Here is an 18,815-nt window from a genome sequence, read left to right on the forward strand (position 1 = left end):
CCAGCTGGCCAAATTGCTCCTGAAGCACATCTACCGCCTGAATGGAGTACCTTGAAGAATTATCTCAGACAGAGGAGACCAGTTCATGGCTAAGTTCTGGAAGGAGCTCCTGCAGTCCGTTGGGTCATCCCAGGGCCTTAGTGCAGCTTTTCACCCGAGCACCAATGGGGCGGCAGAGAGACTGAACGCCACGGTAGAGCAGTACCCGAGGTGCTACGTGAACTATCAGCAGTCCAATGGGGCAGACCTCCTGCCTTTTGCTGAGGCCGCGTACAATAATGTCGTTCACAGTAGCACGGGACTCACACCGTTCAAAGTAGAGAGCAGCATGGACTTCACCCCAATGCCTGAGTATCCACGGGATCCCAACTCATAACTGAGATAACAACATCACTGCTAAAAGGGAGTGGGGTTTGAGGAGAGGAAGAGGAGGAGGAGGACTGTGGGGTCCCTTGATGCTCTCTGTTTTCTTGCAGACGTTTCATCACCCAACTAGGTAACGTCATCAGTGCTAGAAGTGAATGAGGTTTGCTCTTATATACGTACAAACCCAGTCCCTTCTAGCACTGATGACATTATCTACTTGGGCAATGAAACGGTAATGAAACAGGAAAGCCTGGAGGAATGTCGTCTATGGGGTTGCGATGGGCCGGACGCAACTTCACAACTAACAACAACAATTGGAAACACATTTTCTCCAAAGCTGCTGCAAATCCACCCCCCCCCCTACTTTTGACTGCACTCGTTTCACGGACTCACAAAGAAAACAACAGCTTAGTAACATCCACAGTTTGGGGCAAGGCAGGGGTGGAAAACTTGCCGATGGCCGTATTGGTGGCGATCTCTTGAAGGAGAGCTTCGCAGGCGGCCGATTTCTCTGCCAACACAATCTTCTGCTCGGCCAGCTTCAGGTTGAGCTCATCCAGCTGAATTGTGGCTTCTTTCAGTTTATCCAAGCCGCCTTCCAGGCGCTTGCACTGAGCTGGGAAGGACGGAGAAGTCAGCATCAGGGCTGTCTTAATGCAGGGGCCTGATGGGCACTCGCCTGTGGGCCCCACAAGCATAGGGGCCCCCATACTAATCTCTCCGTGTGAACCCTTCAATGCACCTTGTATCGTATAAATACAGCAACTATTAGTATTAGTGTGTTTTTCCAGCCTCGTGTATTACTCAAATGTTTATTGTGTTGATTAGTTGTTGCTGCACAGCAGGTTTTTAATGCTTCAACACCGAGTGCCAATAAAATAAATGATTAATTGTATATAATTTCTGAATTTTTATTCCTGTGTGTAGTTGTTGTAGGGGCCCCAGTACACTGCTTTGCCCCAGGCCCACAATGCAGTTAAGACTGTTGTGACCTCCTCAAAAGGCAAGAGGCAGATTCCTGACAAAACCCCTTTTGTTAAAGGAATGTGAATTCCTCTCATTCACATCCTGGCAAAGAGTCTTTCAAAGGAGTATTTATGACCACAGACCTTATCTATCTTGGAAAGATGCCATGTCAATATTTTCCCAACGAGATGCTGTGCAAGGAAAGCCTTGGCACAGAGTCTCTGAGATTCACGGACAGATCTTCACACTCCTGAAATGAATCTAACGACCGAACAAACGAATTGTTTCCTGCCCTTTCACTCTTCTTTTATTCCCTCTGAGAGGGGCCATTCATCGTCCAGTGTGGCCTTACTCCCAAGTCAACCCCTGTTCTTTAGCTCTTCCCTTCTCCTGGCAGCTGTGCACATGGGGACACTGGGAACAGGCTCCCGCTGTTTCTCTGCCTCACTGACTTTGAAGGCAGCTGATAATTAGCTTATGGTTCTGGCCCCCTCTCTGCCTCCGACACAGAGCCCTCATCAGAGCCTTCCCCAGACTCCAAGACTGGGCCAAGTTCCGCCCTAACCTCCTCACTGTCCGAATCTGCTGCCAGCTCCATTGGCCACTGGCGGGCCACAACAGTCTTGCTAGGACTCTATCATTTTCTAGATTTCAGATTTTCAGGGAGGGTTTTTTTTCTGCTGGCTGCTGGAGGGTCACAACAAAGATGACCTGAGAAGCCACAATGGGGATGTCCTTAGCCCTTGCAAATCCTCTTTCTATACAGCAGAGAGAATCACAACTGGCTCTGCTGCTAATACACTACACAAACATGGCCCAACCCTTTTTGCACCTTCACTCGATTTAACCGATACGGGTATTCACAAAGTAGGCCCTTCGAAAGCAACTCTCCTTACCCAAAATGAAATGATTCTTGTCCTCCAGCAGCTTGGTGTAAGTGTTGATGAAATCCAGGTAATTCTTGGGTGTGACGTAATTGCTCCTCCTGAGCTTCTGCAGGAATTTCTTGCTGTAGACGCCAACCGAACCGTGGACCATGACGATGTGGGCGATCAGTTCCTCGGTGTGCTCCAAGGGGATGAGCGGGTTATTCCCTGGGCGAAGAAATGGGGTGGGGGTGAGTCAATGGGGAAGAATCAAAACCCACCCATCCCCCATGCTGGCTGGGGAATTCTGGGAGTTGAAGTCTACTCATGGTTGAGAAATACTTGTTGTAGGAAGGGGAACAACAGCCAGTAAGGAGATGCGTGAGAAGAAATCGTGTGTGTGTGTGTGTGTGTGTGTGTGTGTGTGTGTGTGAGGTCAAAGCTCTTTCTTACCCAAAAAGAACTTTGCAACGGCATACAGAGCTTGAGGAGGCCAGGGAAGGAACCAATCAATGCCGGTGTTGTTGACGAGGCCTTTAAAGGAAAGGATGATAAGTCAAATCAAGAAACCAAAAACCTGATCGAGGTAGAATCTTCTCTGAGGGGGCCCTTGGTGCTCTCCGAGCTTGGTTGTTTCCTTACCAGCCTGATGATGTTATCTAGTTGGGTCATGAAACAACCAAGCTCAGAGTCATCATCGTGTTGCAGGCTAATTCTACCAATTGCCAGTTTGATTCTGACCAGCTCAAGGTTGACTCAGCCTTCCATCCTTCCAAGGTGGGTAAAATGAGGACCCAGATTGTTGGGGGCAAGAGGCTGACTCTGTAAACCGCTTAGAGAGGGCTGTAAAAGCAATATGAAGCAGTATATAAGTCTAAGAACTGCCCATCTGAGGGTTACCTGGAAAATTTCGGCAGCGGGTTCTCAAGGTCTCCCCCACAGGGGACATCCCAAGGACAATGTGGAGGTTGTTGGCGCTCTTGTTGACAAAGTACTGCCAGACGCTCTCTTTGGCGGGCGCAATGCCCGTTTTCATGGCTTCCTGGGTGATCTGGCTGAGGATGTTGTCCCGCTCGTCATCCGCGTACAAGGCTGGGACGATGCCTGTGGAGCACCAGGGGGAACAAGAAGGGAAGCTGTTATCTATCTATCTATCTATCTATCTATCTATCTATCTATCTATCATCTATCTATCTATCTATCTATCTATCTATCTATCTATCTATCTATCATCTATCTATCATCTATCTATCTATCTATCTATCTATCTATCTTTCTATCTATCTATCTATCATCTATCTATCTATCTATCTATCTATCTATCTATCTATCTATCTATCATCTATCTATCTATCTATCATCATCTATCTATCTATCATCTATCTATCATCTATCTATCTATCTATCTATCTATCTATCTATCTATCTATCTATCTATCTATCATCTATCATCTATCATCTATCATCTATCATCTATCATCTATCATCTATCATCTATCTATCTATCTATCTATCTATCTATCTATCTATCTATCTATCTATCTATCTATCTATCTATCATCTATCTATCTATCTATCATCTATCTATCTAGCTATCATCTATCTATCTATCTATCTATCATCTATCTATCTATCTATCTATCTATCTATCTATCATCTATCTAAATGGCTGTGTATGTTTATATTCCAGCATAACTCTGGAACGCCTCGAGCAATTTCACCCAAACTTGGTACACAGATGACTTACTCTCTGGAGAAAAATACTGTGGGGGTAAGACACCCCTAACACCCTTGGGGGGGGTGTTCTATTAAGGCAGCCTGTTGTGCCTTAAAATGAATTCTACTGTACTGCCGTAAAATGGCTTCTACTGTACAGCGCAGTGGAGTTGCCATGATAACGGCTTCACAGTACTCCACAAGGGGACTCCCTATGGTAAGGGGGGATCCAACATTAGAAATGACGTTTGGTCCAGACATTTTCCCCCTATAAATAAATACCCAGGCAACACCGGATTATCAAAGTTTACAAATAACAATTTATGAATTTGCCTGATTCCTTGATCTAAGGTTTTTTTTAAAAAAATAAAGTCACAATTAATACCAGTTTAATTTCTCAAAACACACAAAACACAGCTCATAACTGTTTACAGTCATCTTACAGCCTGTTGACGGACTGAAACTGAATTAATTGAATTAATCAGCTAGTTTTCTACAAAAGAACAGCTCTGGTCATCTTCTCTACCAACGCCTTAGGAGACCAGCTGAAACGCAAAGCATCTCGCAGGACCGATAAATGAAAACCCAGCATGCTTTCGAAGTACCTGAGGTTAACATGTTGTTGATAAGCTCCAAGAATCCTTCTTCTGCCACATGGGCATCCGTAAACAGGAAGACGATGATTTTATTCTCGATCCCGAGCCTCGTGTAGAGAATCTTGAGATCTTCCCGTAAATTGTTTTCGCTGTATCCTCGGCTGAGAACTATTTCAAAGACCTAAAAAAAGTGAAGGATGCATCCATCGGCCTTTTTTTTTTCCACTTGGGGTTAGGTTTTACTAAGCTCTCTCAGTGGGATGTAAGGTTGATTATGTCTTTCAATTTATGCATTTATTTATTGAATTTATGTCTCTGCAACTAGCTTCAAATCAGCTTTTCACGGGCCAAGAAGGATTGGCAATTTTCAAGCCTGCTACATCTTCACCAAAGTAGGTGAAGGTGTCAACGTGAACTGGGGAGAAGAGTCAAAAAGTCCATTCTACTGAGTATTATGGGATATATCATATTGGCACAGATCTGGTGAAAACCGACTGTGGAGATTCCCACGGTCTTCACCTAATGAAAAGTAGAGGAGTTTTGTCCTTTCCCCAAACAATCAGTCACATGATCCAATCAAGGTGTCTCCCAGTTGCCTGTTGTCACTCCTCCTCTCTTTCTGATCAGGTGTGAGAATGTCCTTGGTTCCCAAGAGAAAGTATTTTGTTTTGGCTATAACAGCTATCTCTATTCCACCCTTCCCTATCCCTCAGCTCCAGTGTGGCAATAATGAAGTGACAAAATGGCTTTGATCAGGTCAGCTTCAGGCTTGACAGCATCCCTGAAAGCAGATTAAAGAAGGCGGCCCAAGTCTCCAAGATTTGAACTGTCTGATGGTTCCCCTCACACATATCTGCTAGCGATTCCTGACTCTAGGGGGCAGTGCTCATCTCCATTTCAAACCCAAAGAGCCAGCACTGTCCGAAGACGTCTCCGTTGGTCATGTGGCCGGCATGACTCAACGCCAAAGGCGCATGGAAGGCTGTTCCCTTCCCACCAAAGGTGGTTCCTATTTTTCTACTTGCATTTTTTTACGGGCTTTCGAATGGCTAGGTTGGCAGAAGCTGGGATGAGTCATGGGAGCTCGCTCCGTTACACGGCGCTAGGGATTCGAACAGCCAAACTGCCGACCTTTCTGATCGACAAGCTCAGCGTCTTAGCCCCTGAGCCACCACGTCCCCTTGTCTGATGAATAAGATCGAATGGGATTCCAAAGCTGGTGCTAAAAAGTTGCCAAGGTTGAAAAATACAGCAAAGGTTTTTCGGATGGAGCTGTATGGCTCACCTCACATCCTGCGGTGTAGGCTGCTAATCTCGCCAAGGACTGCTTTCCGGAGCCACCGACGCCTACCAGCAGCGCGTGGCCCCGGTCCATCCGGATGATACGATGAACGCGGGTCAAGTGTTCCAGAGCGTCGTCGAACAGCACGAGGTTCATCTTCGTGTTCACTTCGTTGTATTCTTCCAAAATCTCCTGCGAGCGAAAAGTCAGACAAAAAGGATGCCCTGGGGAGGAAGCTGCAGGCTCAAAGCAGGAGATGACAAAGAAAGAATCTCCAGATTGGAGGTGTGGAAGAGACGGAAGGTCTCTGGAAATCTCTTGTGTTATGATTGGGTCGTCCCACTGAGGGGTTTTCTCCTTGCTGCCTATGTAAAAACTAGCTGTTGTAGCCCGCCAGTGGCCACCGGAGCTGGCAGCAGTCGGACAGTGAGGAGGGTTGGGGAGGAACATGGGCCAGTCTTGGAGTCTGGGGAAGATTCTGACGAGGGCTCTGTGTCGAGGCACAGCCGTCTGACAGTTATCAGCTGCCTTCAGAGTCAGACATCAGTGAGGCAGAGGAACAGCTGGAGCCTGTTCCCAGGGTGTGCATTTGCAGAGTTGCCAGACGAAGGGAAGAGCTAAGGAACAGGGGTCGACTTGGGAGGAAGGCCACAGGTGGACGGTGAATGGCCCCTCCCAGAGGGAATAAAAGAGGAGCGACAGGGGAGTGGAGTTTGCAGGAGACCATTAGTTCGCTTCATTGGTTCGTGACTCTCTGAGACTCCTGGCCAAGTTTTGCAGAGATCGGCCTGGCAGCTCTCCAAGCCAAAGAAGGTCTGTGACCGTAAATCCTCCCTTGAAAGACTTTGTTGGAGGTGACTGAGCAGAATTCACAGTCAATTAAGTTAGGAAACCTTAACTAAGTAAAAGCTATTTTTGGGAACTTCAATGATGTATGAACTAGTCTTGAAACTCTTCAACTGCATAAAAACTAACTTAGAAACTCTTTTAACAGTGTTAAAACTAGCTTGGCTGCCTGCATGCAAACCAGGGCATGGAGAAGGGAAAAGTCCCCAGATGGATTTGGGTTTAAACTTCATTTCAACTCCCCAAGATGGAAAAAAAGATATTTTTCCTCCTGAAGTTGGAAGTGCCGTACCTGGAAGAGAGCTTTGGCTGCATCATAATCTTGGATGTCTTCGTAAACGCGAGGCTCCCCCTCGTTCAGGGCCATTCGGAAATCTCCAAACAGGATGGGGTCCCTGATTGCATTTTCAGCGGAGTCTTTGAAATTCGCTTCCAGCAGGCGTTGAATGTGGCCTTGGACCTTGGACAGTTCCAGAAAATCCACCAGTTAACTCCAGAATTACTAACACGCATCAGTGGGAATTACAAACTCCAGGATTAGCAACCCCGGAGAAGAGAACATTTGTAGCTCAGGATGGAGCTGTGGGGCCCCTTGGTGCTCTGTGAGCGTGATGGCTTGCTTGTAGACGTTTCATCACCCAACTAGGGAATGTTATCAGTGCTAGAAGGGAGTAAGGTTTATGGAGAAGAGGAGGAGGATTAGGAGAGGGTGACTGTGGGGTCTTTAGTGTTCTCGGAGCTTGGTGGTTTTCTTGCAGACTTTTCATTACTAAGGTACATTATCAGTGCTAGAAGGGAGTAAAGTTTGTGAAGAAGAAGAGGAAGAGGAGGAAGAAGAGGAGGTGGAGGAGGAGGAGGACTGTGGGGTCCTTGGTAAGGTTTGTGGAGAAGAAGAGAAAGAGGAGGGGGGAGGATCATGGGGTCCTTGGTGCTTTATGAGCTTGGTGGCTCGTTTGTAGACATTTCAACACCCAACTAGGTAACATCATCAGTGTTGGAAGGGAGGAGGAGGGAGAAGGGGGAAGACTGTGTGTCCTTGATGCTCTCTGAGCTTGGTTGTTTTCTTACAGACATTTCTTTGCCCAACTAGGTAACATCACCAGTGCTAGAAGGAGAGTGGGGCTTTCGTTTATATAAACAGAGAGCAAACCCCACTCCCCTTCTAGCACTGATGATGTTCCCTAGTTGGGTCATAAAAGGTCTGCAACAAAACAACTAAGCTCAGAGGGCACCAAAAGCCCCACATTACCAAAAGCAACTGGACTTCACACAAAATTGCCCCTGCAACAAGCAGGAACCTCACAGACAATCAGGCCTAAGCAATCGTTTACTAGCGGTTCGGAAGGAACGGCCCGAACCGGTAGCATTTCGTCCCTGCTATTGGTCCTTATGGGACCAAGGAAGGGGGCCTTATGGGAAAAGGAAGGCCTGGGGATGCTTGAGCCTAAGGATTTCTCTGCCAGGAAAGGTCTGCTCGGATCCTGCCTCAGAGTTCCTTTGGGGAAAAAAAAAAAGAATTCAAAAATGCGATGTCCCGAACTGGCCCAAGGGACGTGTCCGTGAGGAGTTTCAAAAAGAAGAACCTACCAGAGCTTTATCTGCCTTGTTGATCAGTCGGTCGTGGAAAACGCGCAGGCATTCGTTCCTCCATACCCTCACCATCTGGGTGACTGTCTGGAACCTACGTCAAAGCCCTCAGTCAGATCAGACAAGACAAGGGCGTGAAAGCCCACGTCAAATGAACAACCATCATCATAATCAGAAGAGCCGCAGTCTGCCCACACCCAGGAGTTCGATCCTAACTGGCTCAAGGTTGACTCAGCCTTCCTTCCTTCCGAGATGGGTAAAATGAGGACCCAGATTGTTGGGATCAAGAGGCTGACTCTGTAAACCGCTTAGAGAGGGCTGTAAAAGCACTATGAAGTGGTATATAAGTCTATTGGTATTCCTTCCTTCCCTCCCTCCCTCCTTCCCTCCTTCATTCCTCCCTCCTTCATTCCTCCTTCCTTCCTTGTTTAGAATATAGTATTGCAGGCTAATTCTGCCAACTGCCAGCAGTTCGATTCTGACTGGCTTCAGGTTGACTCAGCCTTCCGTCCTTCCAAGGTGGGTAAAATGAGGACCCAGATTGTTGGGGGCAAGAGGCTGACTCTGTAAACCGCTTAGAGAGGGCTGTAAAAGCACCGCAAAGCGGTATATACGTCTAAGTGCTATCGCTAATAACCTTCCAAAGACTCTGGGTGTCAATAATGCATTTTCTTCTTCCCCCTTAAAGGGTAATATTAAAATAATTACAGGTAGCCCCTGACTTAAAACCACAATTGGGACCAAAATTCTCAAGTCACCCGATTTTATGACTTTATTTTTTTGCCACGGTTGTTAAGCGAATTGTGTCAGTTGTTAAGCAAATCACCCAGTTGTTAAGCCAATCTGGATTCCCCCAGTGAACTTTGCCTGTTGGAAATCCTCTGGGAAGGTCACAGATGTAGACGATCTGGAGCTGCCACAACGATTTGAATGGCTATCGCGCACTCACCGCTCTGGGGTGGTTTGAACCAAGCCGTTGTACACCCTGGAGAGATCGCGCAGGTTAAAGATGTAGTGGAACTTCGAAGGCGTCGGTGGCAGGTCGTGGACGATGGTTTCGTAAAGGGTCAGAGTACAGGAGGTGATTTTGTCCGCAATGGCAGAGATGGACTCGTCAAAGGTCTGCCGATAAAAAGAGGGAAGATCTTTTCATTAAAAAAGAGAGGGGGAAAAAAGAGAGAACTGTGAAAAAATATCACCATTTTTGTGGTCTATTTTTCCTTGCTTTCTATTTTTAATACCAATACAATAGCAGAGTTGGAAGGGACCTGGGAGGTCTTCTAGTCCAACCCCCTGCCTAGGCAGGAAACCCTATACCGTTTCAGACAAATGGATATCCAACATCTTCTTAAAGACTTCTAGTGTTGGGGCATTCACAACTTCTGGAGGCAAATTCTGTTCCACTGATTAATTGTTCTAACTCTCAGGAAATGTCTCCTTAGTTCTAAGTTGCTTCTCTCCTTGATTAGTTTCCACCCATTGCTTTTCTCCTTCCCGATTAATACAAGTAGTACCAGACTTAGAACGGTTCGTTTAGTGACCATTCAAAGTTACAACAGAACAGAGAAAGAAGACTTATGACCGTTTTTCACAGTTGCGACCTTTCTGACATCCCTAGGATCATGTGATCAAAATTCAGATGCTCGGCAAGTGGCATGTACTTATGACGGTTGCAGCGTTTCCCGGGAAGGGGGGGGGGTTCATGTGATCCCCTTTTGCGACCTTCTGACAGGCAATGTCAATGGGGAATCCAGATTCGCTTAACAACGGGGTGACTAACTTATCAACTGCAGTGATTCGCTTAACAACTGTGGCAAGAAAGGTCTAAAATGGGGAAAAAACCTCACTCAACCAATGTCTCATTGAACACCAGAAATTTTGAGGTCCATTATGGTTGTAAATCAAGGACTACCTGTAATCTGATCTACACTGACTCAATCTCTTTCTCTGTGTGCTCTCTCCCCCTCCCTCTCTCTCCTTCCCTCCCTCTCCCTCCGTCTCCCTCTCTCTCTCCCCCCTCCTTCCCTCCCTCTCCTCTCTCCCTCCGCCAAGGAATCCAACTTACCGCCAGGTGCCCTTTCAGAATGGAGGCATAAATCAAGTGCAGGGACATTTCCGAAGGGAAGGGCACGTTGAACACGCTGAAGAGGGAAATGAAGCGCGGGTCCACTTCGTTACGGCCGCCCCCGGCTTTGCCCATGGCGGCAATGAAGCCCAAGTCGCGGAGATATTTGCAGTTCATCTCCTTCCCCCGGTCGTACAAGGCACCCTTCTCCAGCAGTAGTTTCAACAGAGCGATGGGCTGCTGGGTGCCGTATTCGTCCACCTTTGTGGAGATGGAAGAAAAAAGGGCTGAGAGACCAGATGGTCTGCAGATGTCCTGACCGAGGCTTCCCGAGAGCCTGAAGCCAACTCCTGGTCCCAACAAAAACCCCTTTTATTAATTGACTGTGAATTCTGCTCTTTCTCCTCCAGCAAAGTCTTTCGAGGGAGGATTTACGGTCACAGACCTTATCGGGCTTGGAGAGCGGCCAGGCCGATCTCTGCAGAACTTGGCAAGGAGCCTCGGAGAGTCATAAGCAAACTAACGGTCTCCTGCAAACTCCACTCCCCTGTCGCTCCTCTTTTATTCCCTCTGGGAGGGGCCATTCGGGAGAAAAAAATGCTTACTTAAAAAAAAAAAAAAGTTGGACATGCCCACTCCAGTCACATGACCCCACCACCACCACCAAGCCACGCCCACAGAACCACTAGGGGAAAATTTTGAATGTCACCACTGGCATTGATGTGACCTAAGCAGAACCGACACGAATGGAGGCCCATCTTTTTTGTTTTGAGGACTAGGTGTTAAATCTTTGGCGATGTCCTTCCCCTCTTCCCTGTTCAGCTCTGGCTCCTTCCGCCCTTACCCGAGGCATGTTCATGTCATCCATAAAGACCAGGAGCCGTTTCCCCATGGGAGGCCCGTAGGTCTCTTTGGTCCGCTTCTCCACGTTGGCTTCCATGTTCCTCTGAATGTCCATGGAAGTGGTGCGAGAGGAGAAGTTGATCACCAGCAGCACCTGGATGGGACAGATTCAACATTACTACGACCAGAAATAAAGGCTGGCGAAGGAGGCGGCCCGCCGTGGTTCTGGTGGTGTGGTGGGATGTAGTCTGGATTCCCAAGAGGGAGGGAGGGAGGGAGGGAGGGGATGCGTTGCAAGAGGATTAAGAGACAACAAAGTTTGGTTGGGAGGGAGGAAGGGAGTTTAGACGGCTCTTCCTCGGAAGTTCTCAGAGTAGACCTTTAAGGATGCAAGTCCTTTGGTTCGGAAAGATTTCTGTCTACAGGTGAGGAACGGTAAAGGAAATCTCTCAGAAGTAACGTCTCTTTCTTGGTGCTTGTAGCAGAGGAAAGTCTGTAGAGATTCTCCGTCATCCAGGACATGGTTGTCCCAAAGGGGCTTTTTCCTCCAAGTGGCCTCAACGGCCCTCTAAAAAGGATGCGAATGACCAGCTGTCTGCAAGGAGTATAAATCCTTCCATCCTCCACCATCCGGTCAGAGCTGAAGAAGCTTCTTGGGATGAGAAGCAAAACATATTCAAAGAAAAAAGAAGAAAGTCCAGTTGCCTCCTGAAAAAGCGGCTTTGGGACAACCAGGACCTGGAAGACGGAGAATCTCTTTTAGCCGTACAATTTGGGATGGACCCCCTTGGAATGGGGTGGGAATAGGAATGGATTTCCAGAGGAAAAATTGCAGACTACGGGAACTATTTGCACCACTCAGGTGACCCCGAGGACTATAGAGAAACCTCCAGGTGGCCCCAACGACCCTCTCAAAGGATGCAAATGGCCAGCTGTCTGCAAGGAGTATAAATCCTTCCATTCCCCACCATCCAGTCAGAGCTGAAGAAGCTTCTTGGATGAGAAGACAAACGTCTTCGAAAGAAAAAAGCAAGGAAACCCAGTTTCCTCCTGAAAAAAAGCACCTTTCGGTTACAGGAGAGAGGAGCAACAGATCAGAGGACGGACTCGCCATCCAGAATGCGACAGCCTTACGTTTGTGTCTGGGTTCAGCTTCCGGAGCAAGTTCTGTGTCGTGGCCGTCTTGGAGGTCCCTGATTCTCCTACCAGAACCATCGGCCGCTTGATCTTCAGCATCTTCTCCAGCAGCCAAGTGGTGCGGGTGGTGTCCACAGTTGGAACTGAAGGGAGGAACCATGGAAGGGAGCATCCATCAGAAACCGGCTGGGAGCCCCAAGCAGCTTCACAGAGAGGGCGTCCAGCTGATCCTTTACTACGGGAAGGTCCCCCAACCCCTTACTACTCGAGCCTTGGGTGTGTTTGGGGCATCTCTTCTGAAAATGCCACTAATTTGTAACATCCAAGGAAATGAAGGAGATATGCTTAAATGCTGGTATGGATCATGTTACATAAAGTAAAGGTAACGGTTCCCGTCACACATATGTGCTAGTCGTTCCTGACTCAAGGGGGCGGCGCTCATCTCCATTTGAAAGCCGAAGAGCCAGCGCTGTCCGAAGACCTTTCACCTACAGTGACCCTCCGACCCATGGTGGCTGAGTTTGTTTCCCTCTTACCTAGGATGTCGATAAATCTCACAGCAGGAGAGTGGTGATACTGCGCAACCAAGTTGCTCCAGGGCACCCACCTTTTCGTACGCCCGTCAAAGTGGAAATCGTACAAGGTGGGGAGCTGCCCTGCAGGAGAGAGAGCGATTGGGGACACCTTAGACGAGGGGCGTCCAACTCAATTTCATTGAGGGATGCATCAGGGTTCTGCTTGACCTCAGGGAACTGGGTTGGTTGTGGCCAGGGTGGGCGTGGCCAGCTGGACATCGCTCGTGCCAGGGGCATCTGTGGTGGCCCAAGAGCTCTGCCAGGGAAAATGCCCCAGCCCACCCCGAGGTCCGTTTTCAGCAGCAACGGCCTCCTGCAACCCTCTGCCAGTGAAAATGGATGGCATTTTTGCTGGCAGAGGCACTGCAGGCTGATCCTTTGCTGTTTCCAGGGTGGCACCACAGGCCAGATGTAAGTACCGCGTGGGCCTTGAGTTTGACACCCGTGCCTTAGAACAGTGGTGGCGGAAGAGATACTCCTTGAGATGGTTTTCTGGAGCACCCGGGAAACAGGGCTGGCGTTCCCTCCGCTCTCTTCAGAACAAAGTGAAAGAAGAAGAAGAAGAGTAGCAGGCCGTCTTCTGACCTCTGAAACCGACCTGGCAGTTCTCCCGGTTTCGCTAAAATCGTCTCGTCGTTGACGGTTGACATGGAAGAGATGCGTTTAATGAAGTCATCAAATTTCCCCCTGCCTGCTTCAAGGAGGCTGGCTCCCAAGGAGCAGTAAACAGCTTCCAGGAAGTAGCATTCAAGCACTTCGGGATCCTCCACTTCAGCCTCAATCAGCGCATCGAGCATAATGCTCAACTGAGTCACCTGTGGGATGAAACCCCAGAGTTGGAAAAAAAAAAAAAGCCCACCTGGCCATGAAATTCTGGTTCTTTGTTGTTGTTTTTTTTTGGGGGGGGGTGTCTAAAGAAGGATGTGAAAGAAGGGAAGTGTAAATTACTTAATTAGCAGCAAATAGCAACTGCACTTAGTCTTATATGCCGCTCTGGAGTGACCTATAGCCCTCTCTAAGCGGTTTACAGAGTCAGCCTCTTGCCCCCTGACAATTTTGGGTCCTCATTTTACCCACCTCAGAAGGATGGAAGGCTGAGTCAATCTTGAGCTGGTGAGGATCAAACTGCTGACAGTCGGCGGAATCAGCCTGCAATACTATATTGTAACCACTGCGCCACCATGGCCTATTCCTTCCTTCCTTCCTTCCTTCCTTCCTTCCTTCCTTCCTTCCTTCCTTCCTTCCTTCCTTCCTTCCTTCGCACTTAGCAATACCACTTAGACTTATATACCACTTCATAGTGCTTTCACAGCCCTCTCTAAGTGGTTTACAGAGTCAATATATTGCCCCCAACAATCTGGGTCCTCATTTTACCCACCTCAGAAGGATGGAAGGCTGAGTCAACCTTGAGCCCTGTCAGGATTGAACTGCCGACAGTTGGCAGACTTAGCCTGTAATGCTGCATTCTAATCACTGCACAGGAAGGAAGGGAGGGAGGGAGGGAACGAAAAGAAAAGAAAAGGAAGGAAAGGAAGGAAGGAAGGAAAGAAGAAAGGAAGGATAAAAGCAATAGCACGTAGACTTATATATCGCTTCACAGTGCTTTACATCCCTGTCTAAGTGGTTTACAGAGTCCTTTCATGAAAACAAAAATCAGACTATTTACCATGTTCAGATCCGTCTGCGGGACAATCATCTTCATTTTTTCTCCTTGCCGTCCGTCCACAATCCCTTCGACAATCATTTCGATCAAGAAAGGCACGTATTTGTCAAACAATCTGTCCAACAGTTGTTTCTCTTGCTGGAAAAAATAAAAAGTTATTCTAAATTAGAAGAACACGCGTCCTCCCCATTCTTCCCCTTCCACCTCTTGGGAGCATCAGCTCGGACAATGATTTGGGAGGACATCGCAAAAGACCACAACTCTTGAACCAACCAACAAAGCTCAAGCTGGAATCTCGATAAGATCTGGGAGAAATTTTATCGGTGGTTGGAACAAAAAAGGAAAGACCCAAAATAAGCAACAGCTAAGATTTATAGAACGGAGATTAGAATGATGTATGAAACTATAACAGTGAAAATGTATATGAAATAAAAACAAAGCAACATGGATGGAAATAGGATATTTTTAAGTTTAAAATTTAAATACTGAATAGACCAAATGTAAATGGTCATAATGTATAACTTTATATCTTAGTATGTATGGCAAAGACTTTGCCAGGACGGTTACACTCTGCCCAATGTTTTAATTTGTGTTCAATAAAAAACGTTATTAAAAGAAGAAGAAGAAGAAGAAGAAGAAGAAGAAGAAGAAGAAGAAGAAGAGGAGGAGGAGGAGGAGGAGGAGGAGGAGGAGGAGGAGGAGGAGGAGGAGGAGGAGGAGGAGGAGGAGGAAGTAGTAGTAGTAGTAGTAGTAGTAGTTTGAGGTCCATCGTTAACTGTTCTTTACCTTGCTCCTTTCTTTTGTCCATTTATCCCAATAAGGCCTGTATCTCAAATTCTTCGGGTCTACAAAAACCATCCCACAACGCGATACGGTGGCTGGAGAAGCGTATTGTAGGTCTCCAACCTATAAGGAAGGTTACAAGAAGCTCCAGGAACTGGGGGTAGCTACAGGAATGTCCTCCGTGGGGTTGGAAATTGGGGGTGGTGGTGGTCCTGGGGGGTCCTTCCAAAGAAATGAGGGATCTCAAAGTCCTCAGCATCGTGGGACGAGCCTTACCTCAAACAGAAGAGCACAATGGTTTTGAAGACGGATCCGTTCCCCATTCGCCAGAGTCAACAGCTTGTTATCATCCATCACAGAATTCATGTTTTCTACCCAGAGAGCATCGACGTCGCCATCAAATAATATGTACCTGTGTATCCAGATGGAGGGTTAAAAATGGACTGAAGACCAGCCAAACTTTTTTTCTTTTCTTTTTCTTAATTATTTTTTTTTAAATTTTCAAACATACAAAATACACAGAAACAAAACTTGGACATAAAGTACATTTACACAATACATTGGAACTTCACGTTCCTCCTCATTGCAGTTTCCAGTCGGTAGAATTCCCATGTTTATTTCCCCTTCTAATATATTTCATTTGAGCTCCACCATTTTTAACCCTCTTATTTTACTTGTGGATCTCCGAAGGAACGGTCGAGGAATCCAAAGGTTTTCCCAGTTGGGAAAAAAACATGGATGTAGGATCCATTTACCGTCTCTCTTTTTTGTCGGTGGGCTTGTTGATTTCCCGGAAGATGTTGGACAAAACGCCATCGGTCCAGTCCCGTGTAGTGGGATCGAGGATGCCGTACAATTCGATGACACTCATGGCTTTGGGGTTCAGGATGTGCAGCTTGGTCAGCAGGCCTAATCTGATGAGGTATCGATGACAGAAAGCAGCATTTGTATCCATGGCATTCGAGTGGGGAACCACCCAAAAAAGACTCGGATACGAAATCCTGTCCTGTCTCGGATGTGCCAACTCAGCTCATGCTAAAAAAAGAGTGCCCCATTTCCCACACTGGCTAACAAAATTCACGGGCAGGAAAAGGGAGAAATCACCCTGCTTGTGATAAGGCAGCTGATATTCAGGGGTGTGTTATTTCTGAACTTCTGGATGATCGTTAATTCAGAGAGAGATTTTCCCATGAATTTGTAGGTACAGCCCAATTCACTATGACTTTCGCTCACATCGGCTCCGTTAAATGATGGAGCGGAGGTTGGGGGGGGGGGAAGTAATCACATCCCTGATTGCCAGGGTCCGAAAACCAAGAAAGGATCACGTTGAGATCCTTCTAAACAGCTTCCTTTATATTGTTCCTCACAACCAGACAGAAATCTTGCCCAACTCAAGCGGGCTACTGGCACCGTAAAACATATACTCTGGGAACTGTCAGAAAGGAGCTGTCTTCATCCGCTCTCTCTCTCCCACAAACTCTTACTTTCAGCCCCTCCCACCTGGGAATCCAGGCCACGTTCCACCACACTGATTGATCTGCGCTTACTTTGTCTGAGCATGACACAAGGCGTTGATGACCACCGACTTGCCACCTCCGGTTGGTCCTACCACCATTGTGGTGTGTCGCGTTAGCATCGTTTCGTACATTTGGACCACTTTATCCACCTGAGGGGGGGTGGAGGGGGGGGAAATACCTCAGTGGCAGCCATCTTGCCTGGAATTATATACCCCTCTTCATGGAATTGACATTCGTTGACCATTTAAATCAGCGGTCTTCAACCTTGCAACGGTAAGACTTCTGGACTTCAAACTCTCAGGTTTCCTCCGCCTGAGGCATTCTGGGAGTTGAAGTCCACAAGTCTTCCAGTTGCCAAGGTTGGAAAACCCTCATCTGAAATGACCGCCTTCCCAGTTTCAGAGACCTGCATTATGGCTTGATGAGGCTTTTCAGACAAGCTTCACAGGAAGGCCAAAGGATCTGTCTATAGTTTGACCATCTCTTTGATCTTAGTGACTTTCATTTAATACCTGGACAGGTAGAACCACGTAACCTTCCTCAGCCAGCACGTATTCCACTGCGTCATTGAATTTGGGATAGCGGACTCGAGGACAATCCAATCCAGGGAAGAGATCAGAGATCAAGCCAAGGAAAAGAGGAACATCTTCAAAGACAAATTTGGGGAGGTTCATATCTCGCAGGGCTCTCATGAGGACCACATCCTAGAGGGGAGTTTGAACCCCAAAGAAACATTAAAAATGTTGGTGAGCAGAGTTGACTTTCTTGAAGAGACTTTCCCTGTTCAAAGGAACCCTCCAAAGGTCAGACCTGGAAGCCATCCAGGGCTTCAGGCCTGACACATTTTCTACTGTGGGAAAATGGGAGGGGGGATTATACAGAGTGTGGGTGATATGTAGCCATAACAACATTCTTTCTCAGAAAGTCAAGGTCAAGTGGCCATGCAGCTGTGATGAAGTGACTGGGAGGCATCTCCTGTTTTGGATGGTACCCAGGGGTGAAATCCAGCAGGTCCTGACAGGTTCTGGAGAACCGGTAGCAGAGATTTTGAGTAGTTCGGAGAACCGGCAAATGCCACCTCTGGCTGGCACCAGTGGGGTGTAAATGGAGATGTTGCAGTATCCTTCCCCTGATTGTTCTACCCATCAAAGACCGGAAATAAGTTTACCTCTGGGAGATCTGAAGACCCTCTTTTCAGTTCTCCGGCCATGACCAGGACAGACTTCAGAGCCCGAAGCCCAAAATCGTAGTGATGTTGTTTAGACAGCTGTTCCCTTGCCAACTTGTACAGCACAGTCATCTTCTTGGCCAGCACCTATTGGACATTTATCTAAATTTAATATTTTATCTCCTGTATTGTATTGGCCATATCTCTCTGTCTCTGTCTCTCTCTCTCTTTCTCTGTCTGTCTGTCTCTCTCTCTCTCTCTCACAAACACACATGCACTTTATTTAAGCTACAGCAGCATGAAGCTGAGTCCTCATCTCGATAAACTCCTTTTATTTAATTGACAGTGAATTCCTCTCCAGCAAAGTCTTTCCTCTCCCACAGCCTTTCAAGAGAGTTCACAATTACCGACCTTGACCAGGCTTGGAGAGTGGCCAGGCCGATATCTTTCAGACGCCGCCAAACTTGGCAAGAATGCAGGAATGAACATATGGCCTCCTGCAAACTCCACTCCCCTGTCACTCCTCTTTTATTCCCTATGGGAAGGGTCATTCACCATCCACCTGTGGCACTCTGGAGTCAACCTTTGTTCCTTAGCTGTTCTCTTCTCCTGGCAGCTCTGCGCATGTGCAGACTGGGAACAGGCTCCAGCTGTTCTTCTGCCTCACTGATGTCTGACTCCGAAGGCAGCTGATAACTGTCAAATTGCCCTGGCCCCCTCTCTGCCTCCAACATAGAGCCCTCATCAGAGCCTTCTCCAGACTCCAGGACTGGCCCACGTTCCTTCCCAACCCTCCTCTGCGTCTGCTACCAGCTCCGCTGGTCACTGCCGTGCCACAA

The 18,815-nt window shown here is 47.5% G+C and overlaps 1 protein-coding gene across 1 annotated transcript in view; it reads right to left on the minus strand.

The window, feature by feature from the left end:
• The window catches only part of DNAH10 (dynein axonemal heavy chain 10), a gene marked incomplete at its 3' end in the record, with an annotated part of 64,731 nt that overhangs the window by 20,484 nt on the left and 25,432 nt on the right, over positions 1-18,815 (minus strand). Inside the window, exons 34-54 of the mRNA XM_081966538.1 lie at positions 17,977-18,123; positions 17,321-17,512; positions 16,839-16,957; positions 16,047-16,205; positions 15,568-15,703; positions 15,295-15,414; positions 14,512-14,646; positions 13,444-13,660; positions 12,807-12,926; positions 12,268-12,413; positions 11,135-11,287; positions 10,291-10,551; positions 9,175-9,347; positions 8,226-8,319; positions 6,931-7,098; positions 5,796-5,984; positions 4,520-4,691; positions 3,099-3,302; positions 2,652-2,732; positions 2,229-2,426; positions 821-982 (exon numbers count right to left, since the gene is read on the minus strand). Of these exons, the coding sequence (XP_081822664.1) occupies positions 821-982; positions 2,229-2,426; positions 2,652-2,732; positions 3,099-3,302; positions 4,520-4,691; positions 5,796-5,984; positions 6,931-7,098; positions 8,226-8,319; positions 9,175-9,347; positions 10,291-10,551; positions 11,135-11,287; positions 12,268-12,413; positions 12,807-12,926; positions 13,444-13,660; positions 14,512-14,646; positions 15,295-15,414; positions 15,568-15,703; positions 16,047-16,205; positions 16,839-16,957; positions 17,321-17,512; positions 17,977-18,123 (3,346 nt within the window). The remainder of the gene's footprint in view (positions 1-820; positions 983-2,228; positions 2,427-2,651; positions 2,733-3,098; positions 3,303-4,519; positions 4,692-5,795; positions 5,985-6,930; positions 7,099-8,225; positions 8,320-9,174; positions 9,348-10,290; positions 10,552-11,134; positions 11,288-12,267; positions 12,414-12,806; positions 12,927-13,443; positions 13,661-14,511; positions 14,647-15,294; positions 15,415-15,567; positions 15,704-16,046; positions 16,206-16,838; positions 16,958-17,320; positions 17,513-17,976; positions 18,124-18,815) is intronic.

The sequence above is a fragment of the Natrix helvetica genome (assembly GCF_964273705.1).
Source record: "Natrix helvetica genome assembly, chromosome: 14".
NCBI lineage: Eukaryota > Metazoa > Chordata > Lepidosauria > Squamata > Natricidae > Natrix > Natrix helvetica.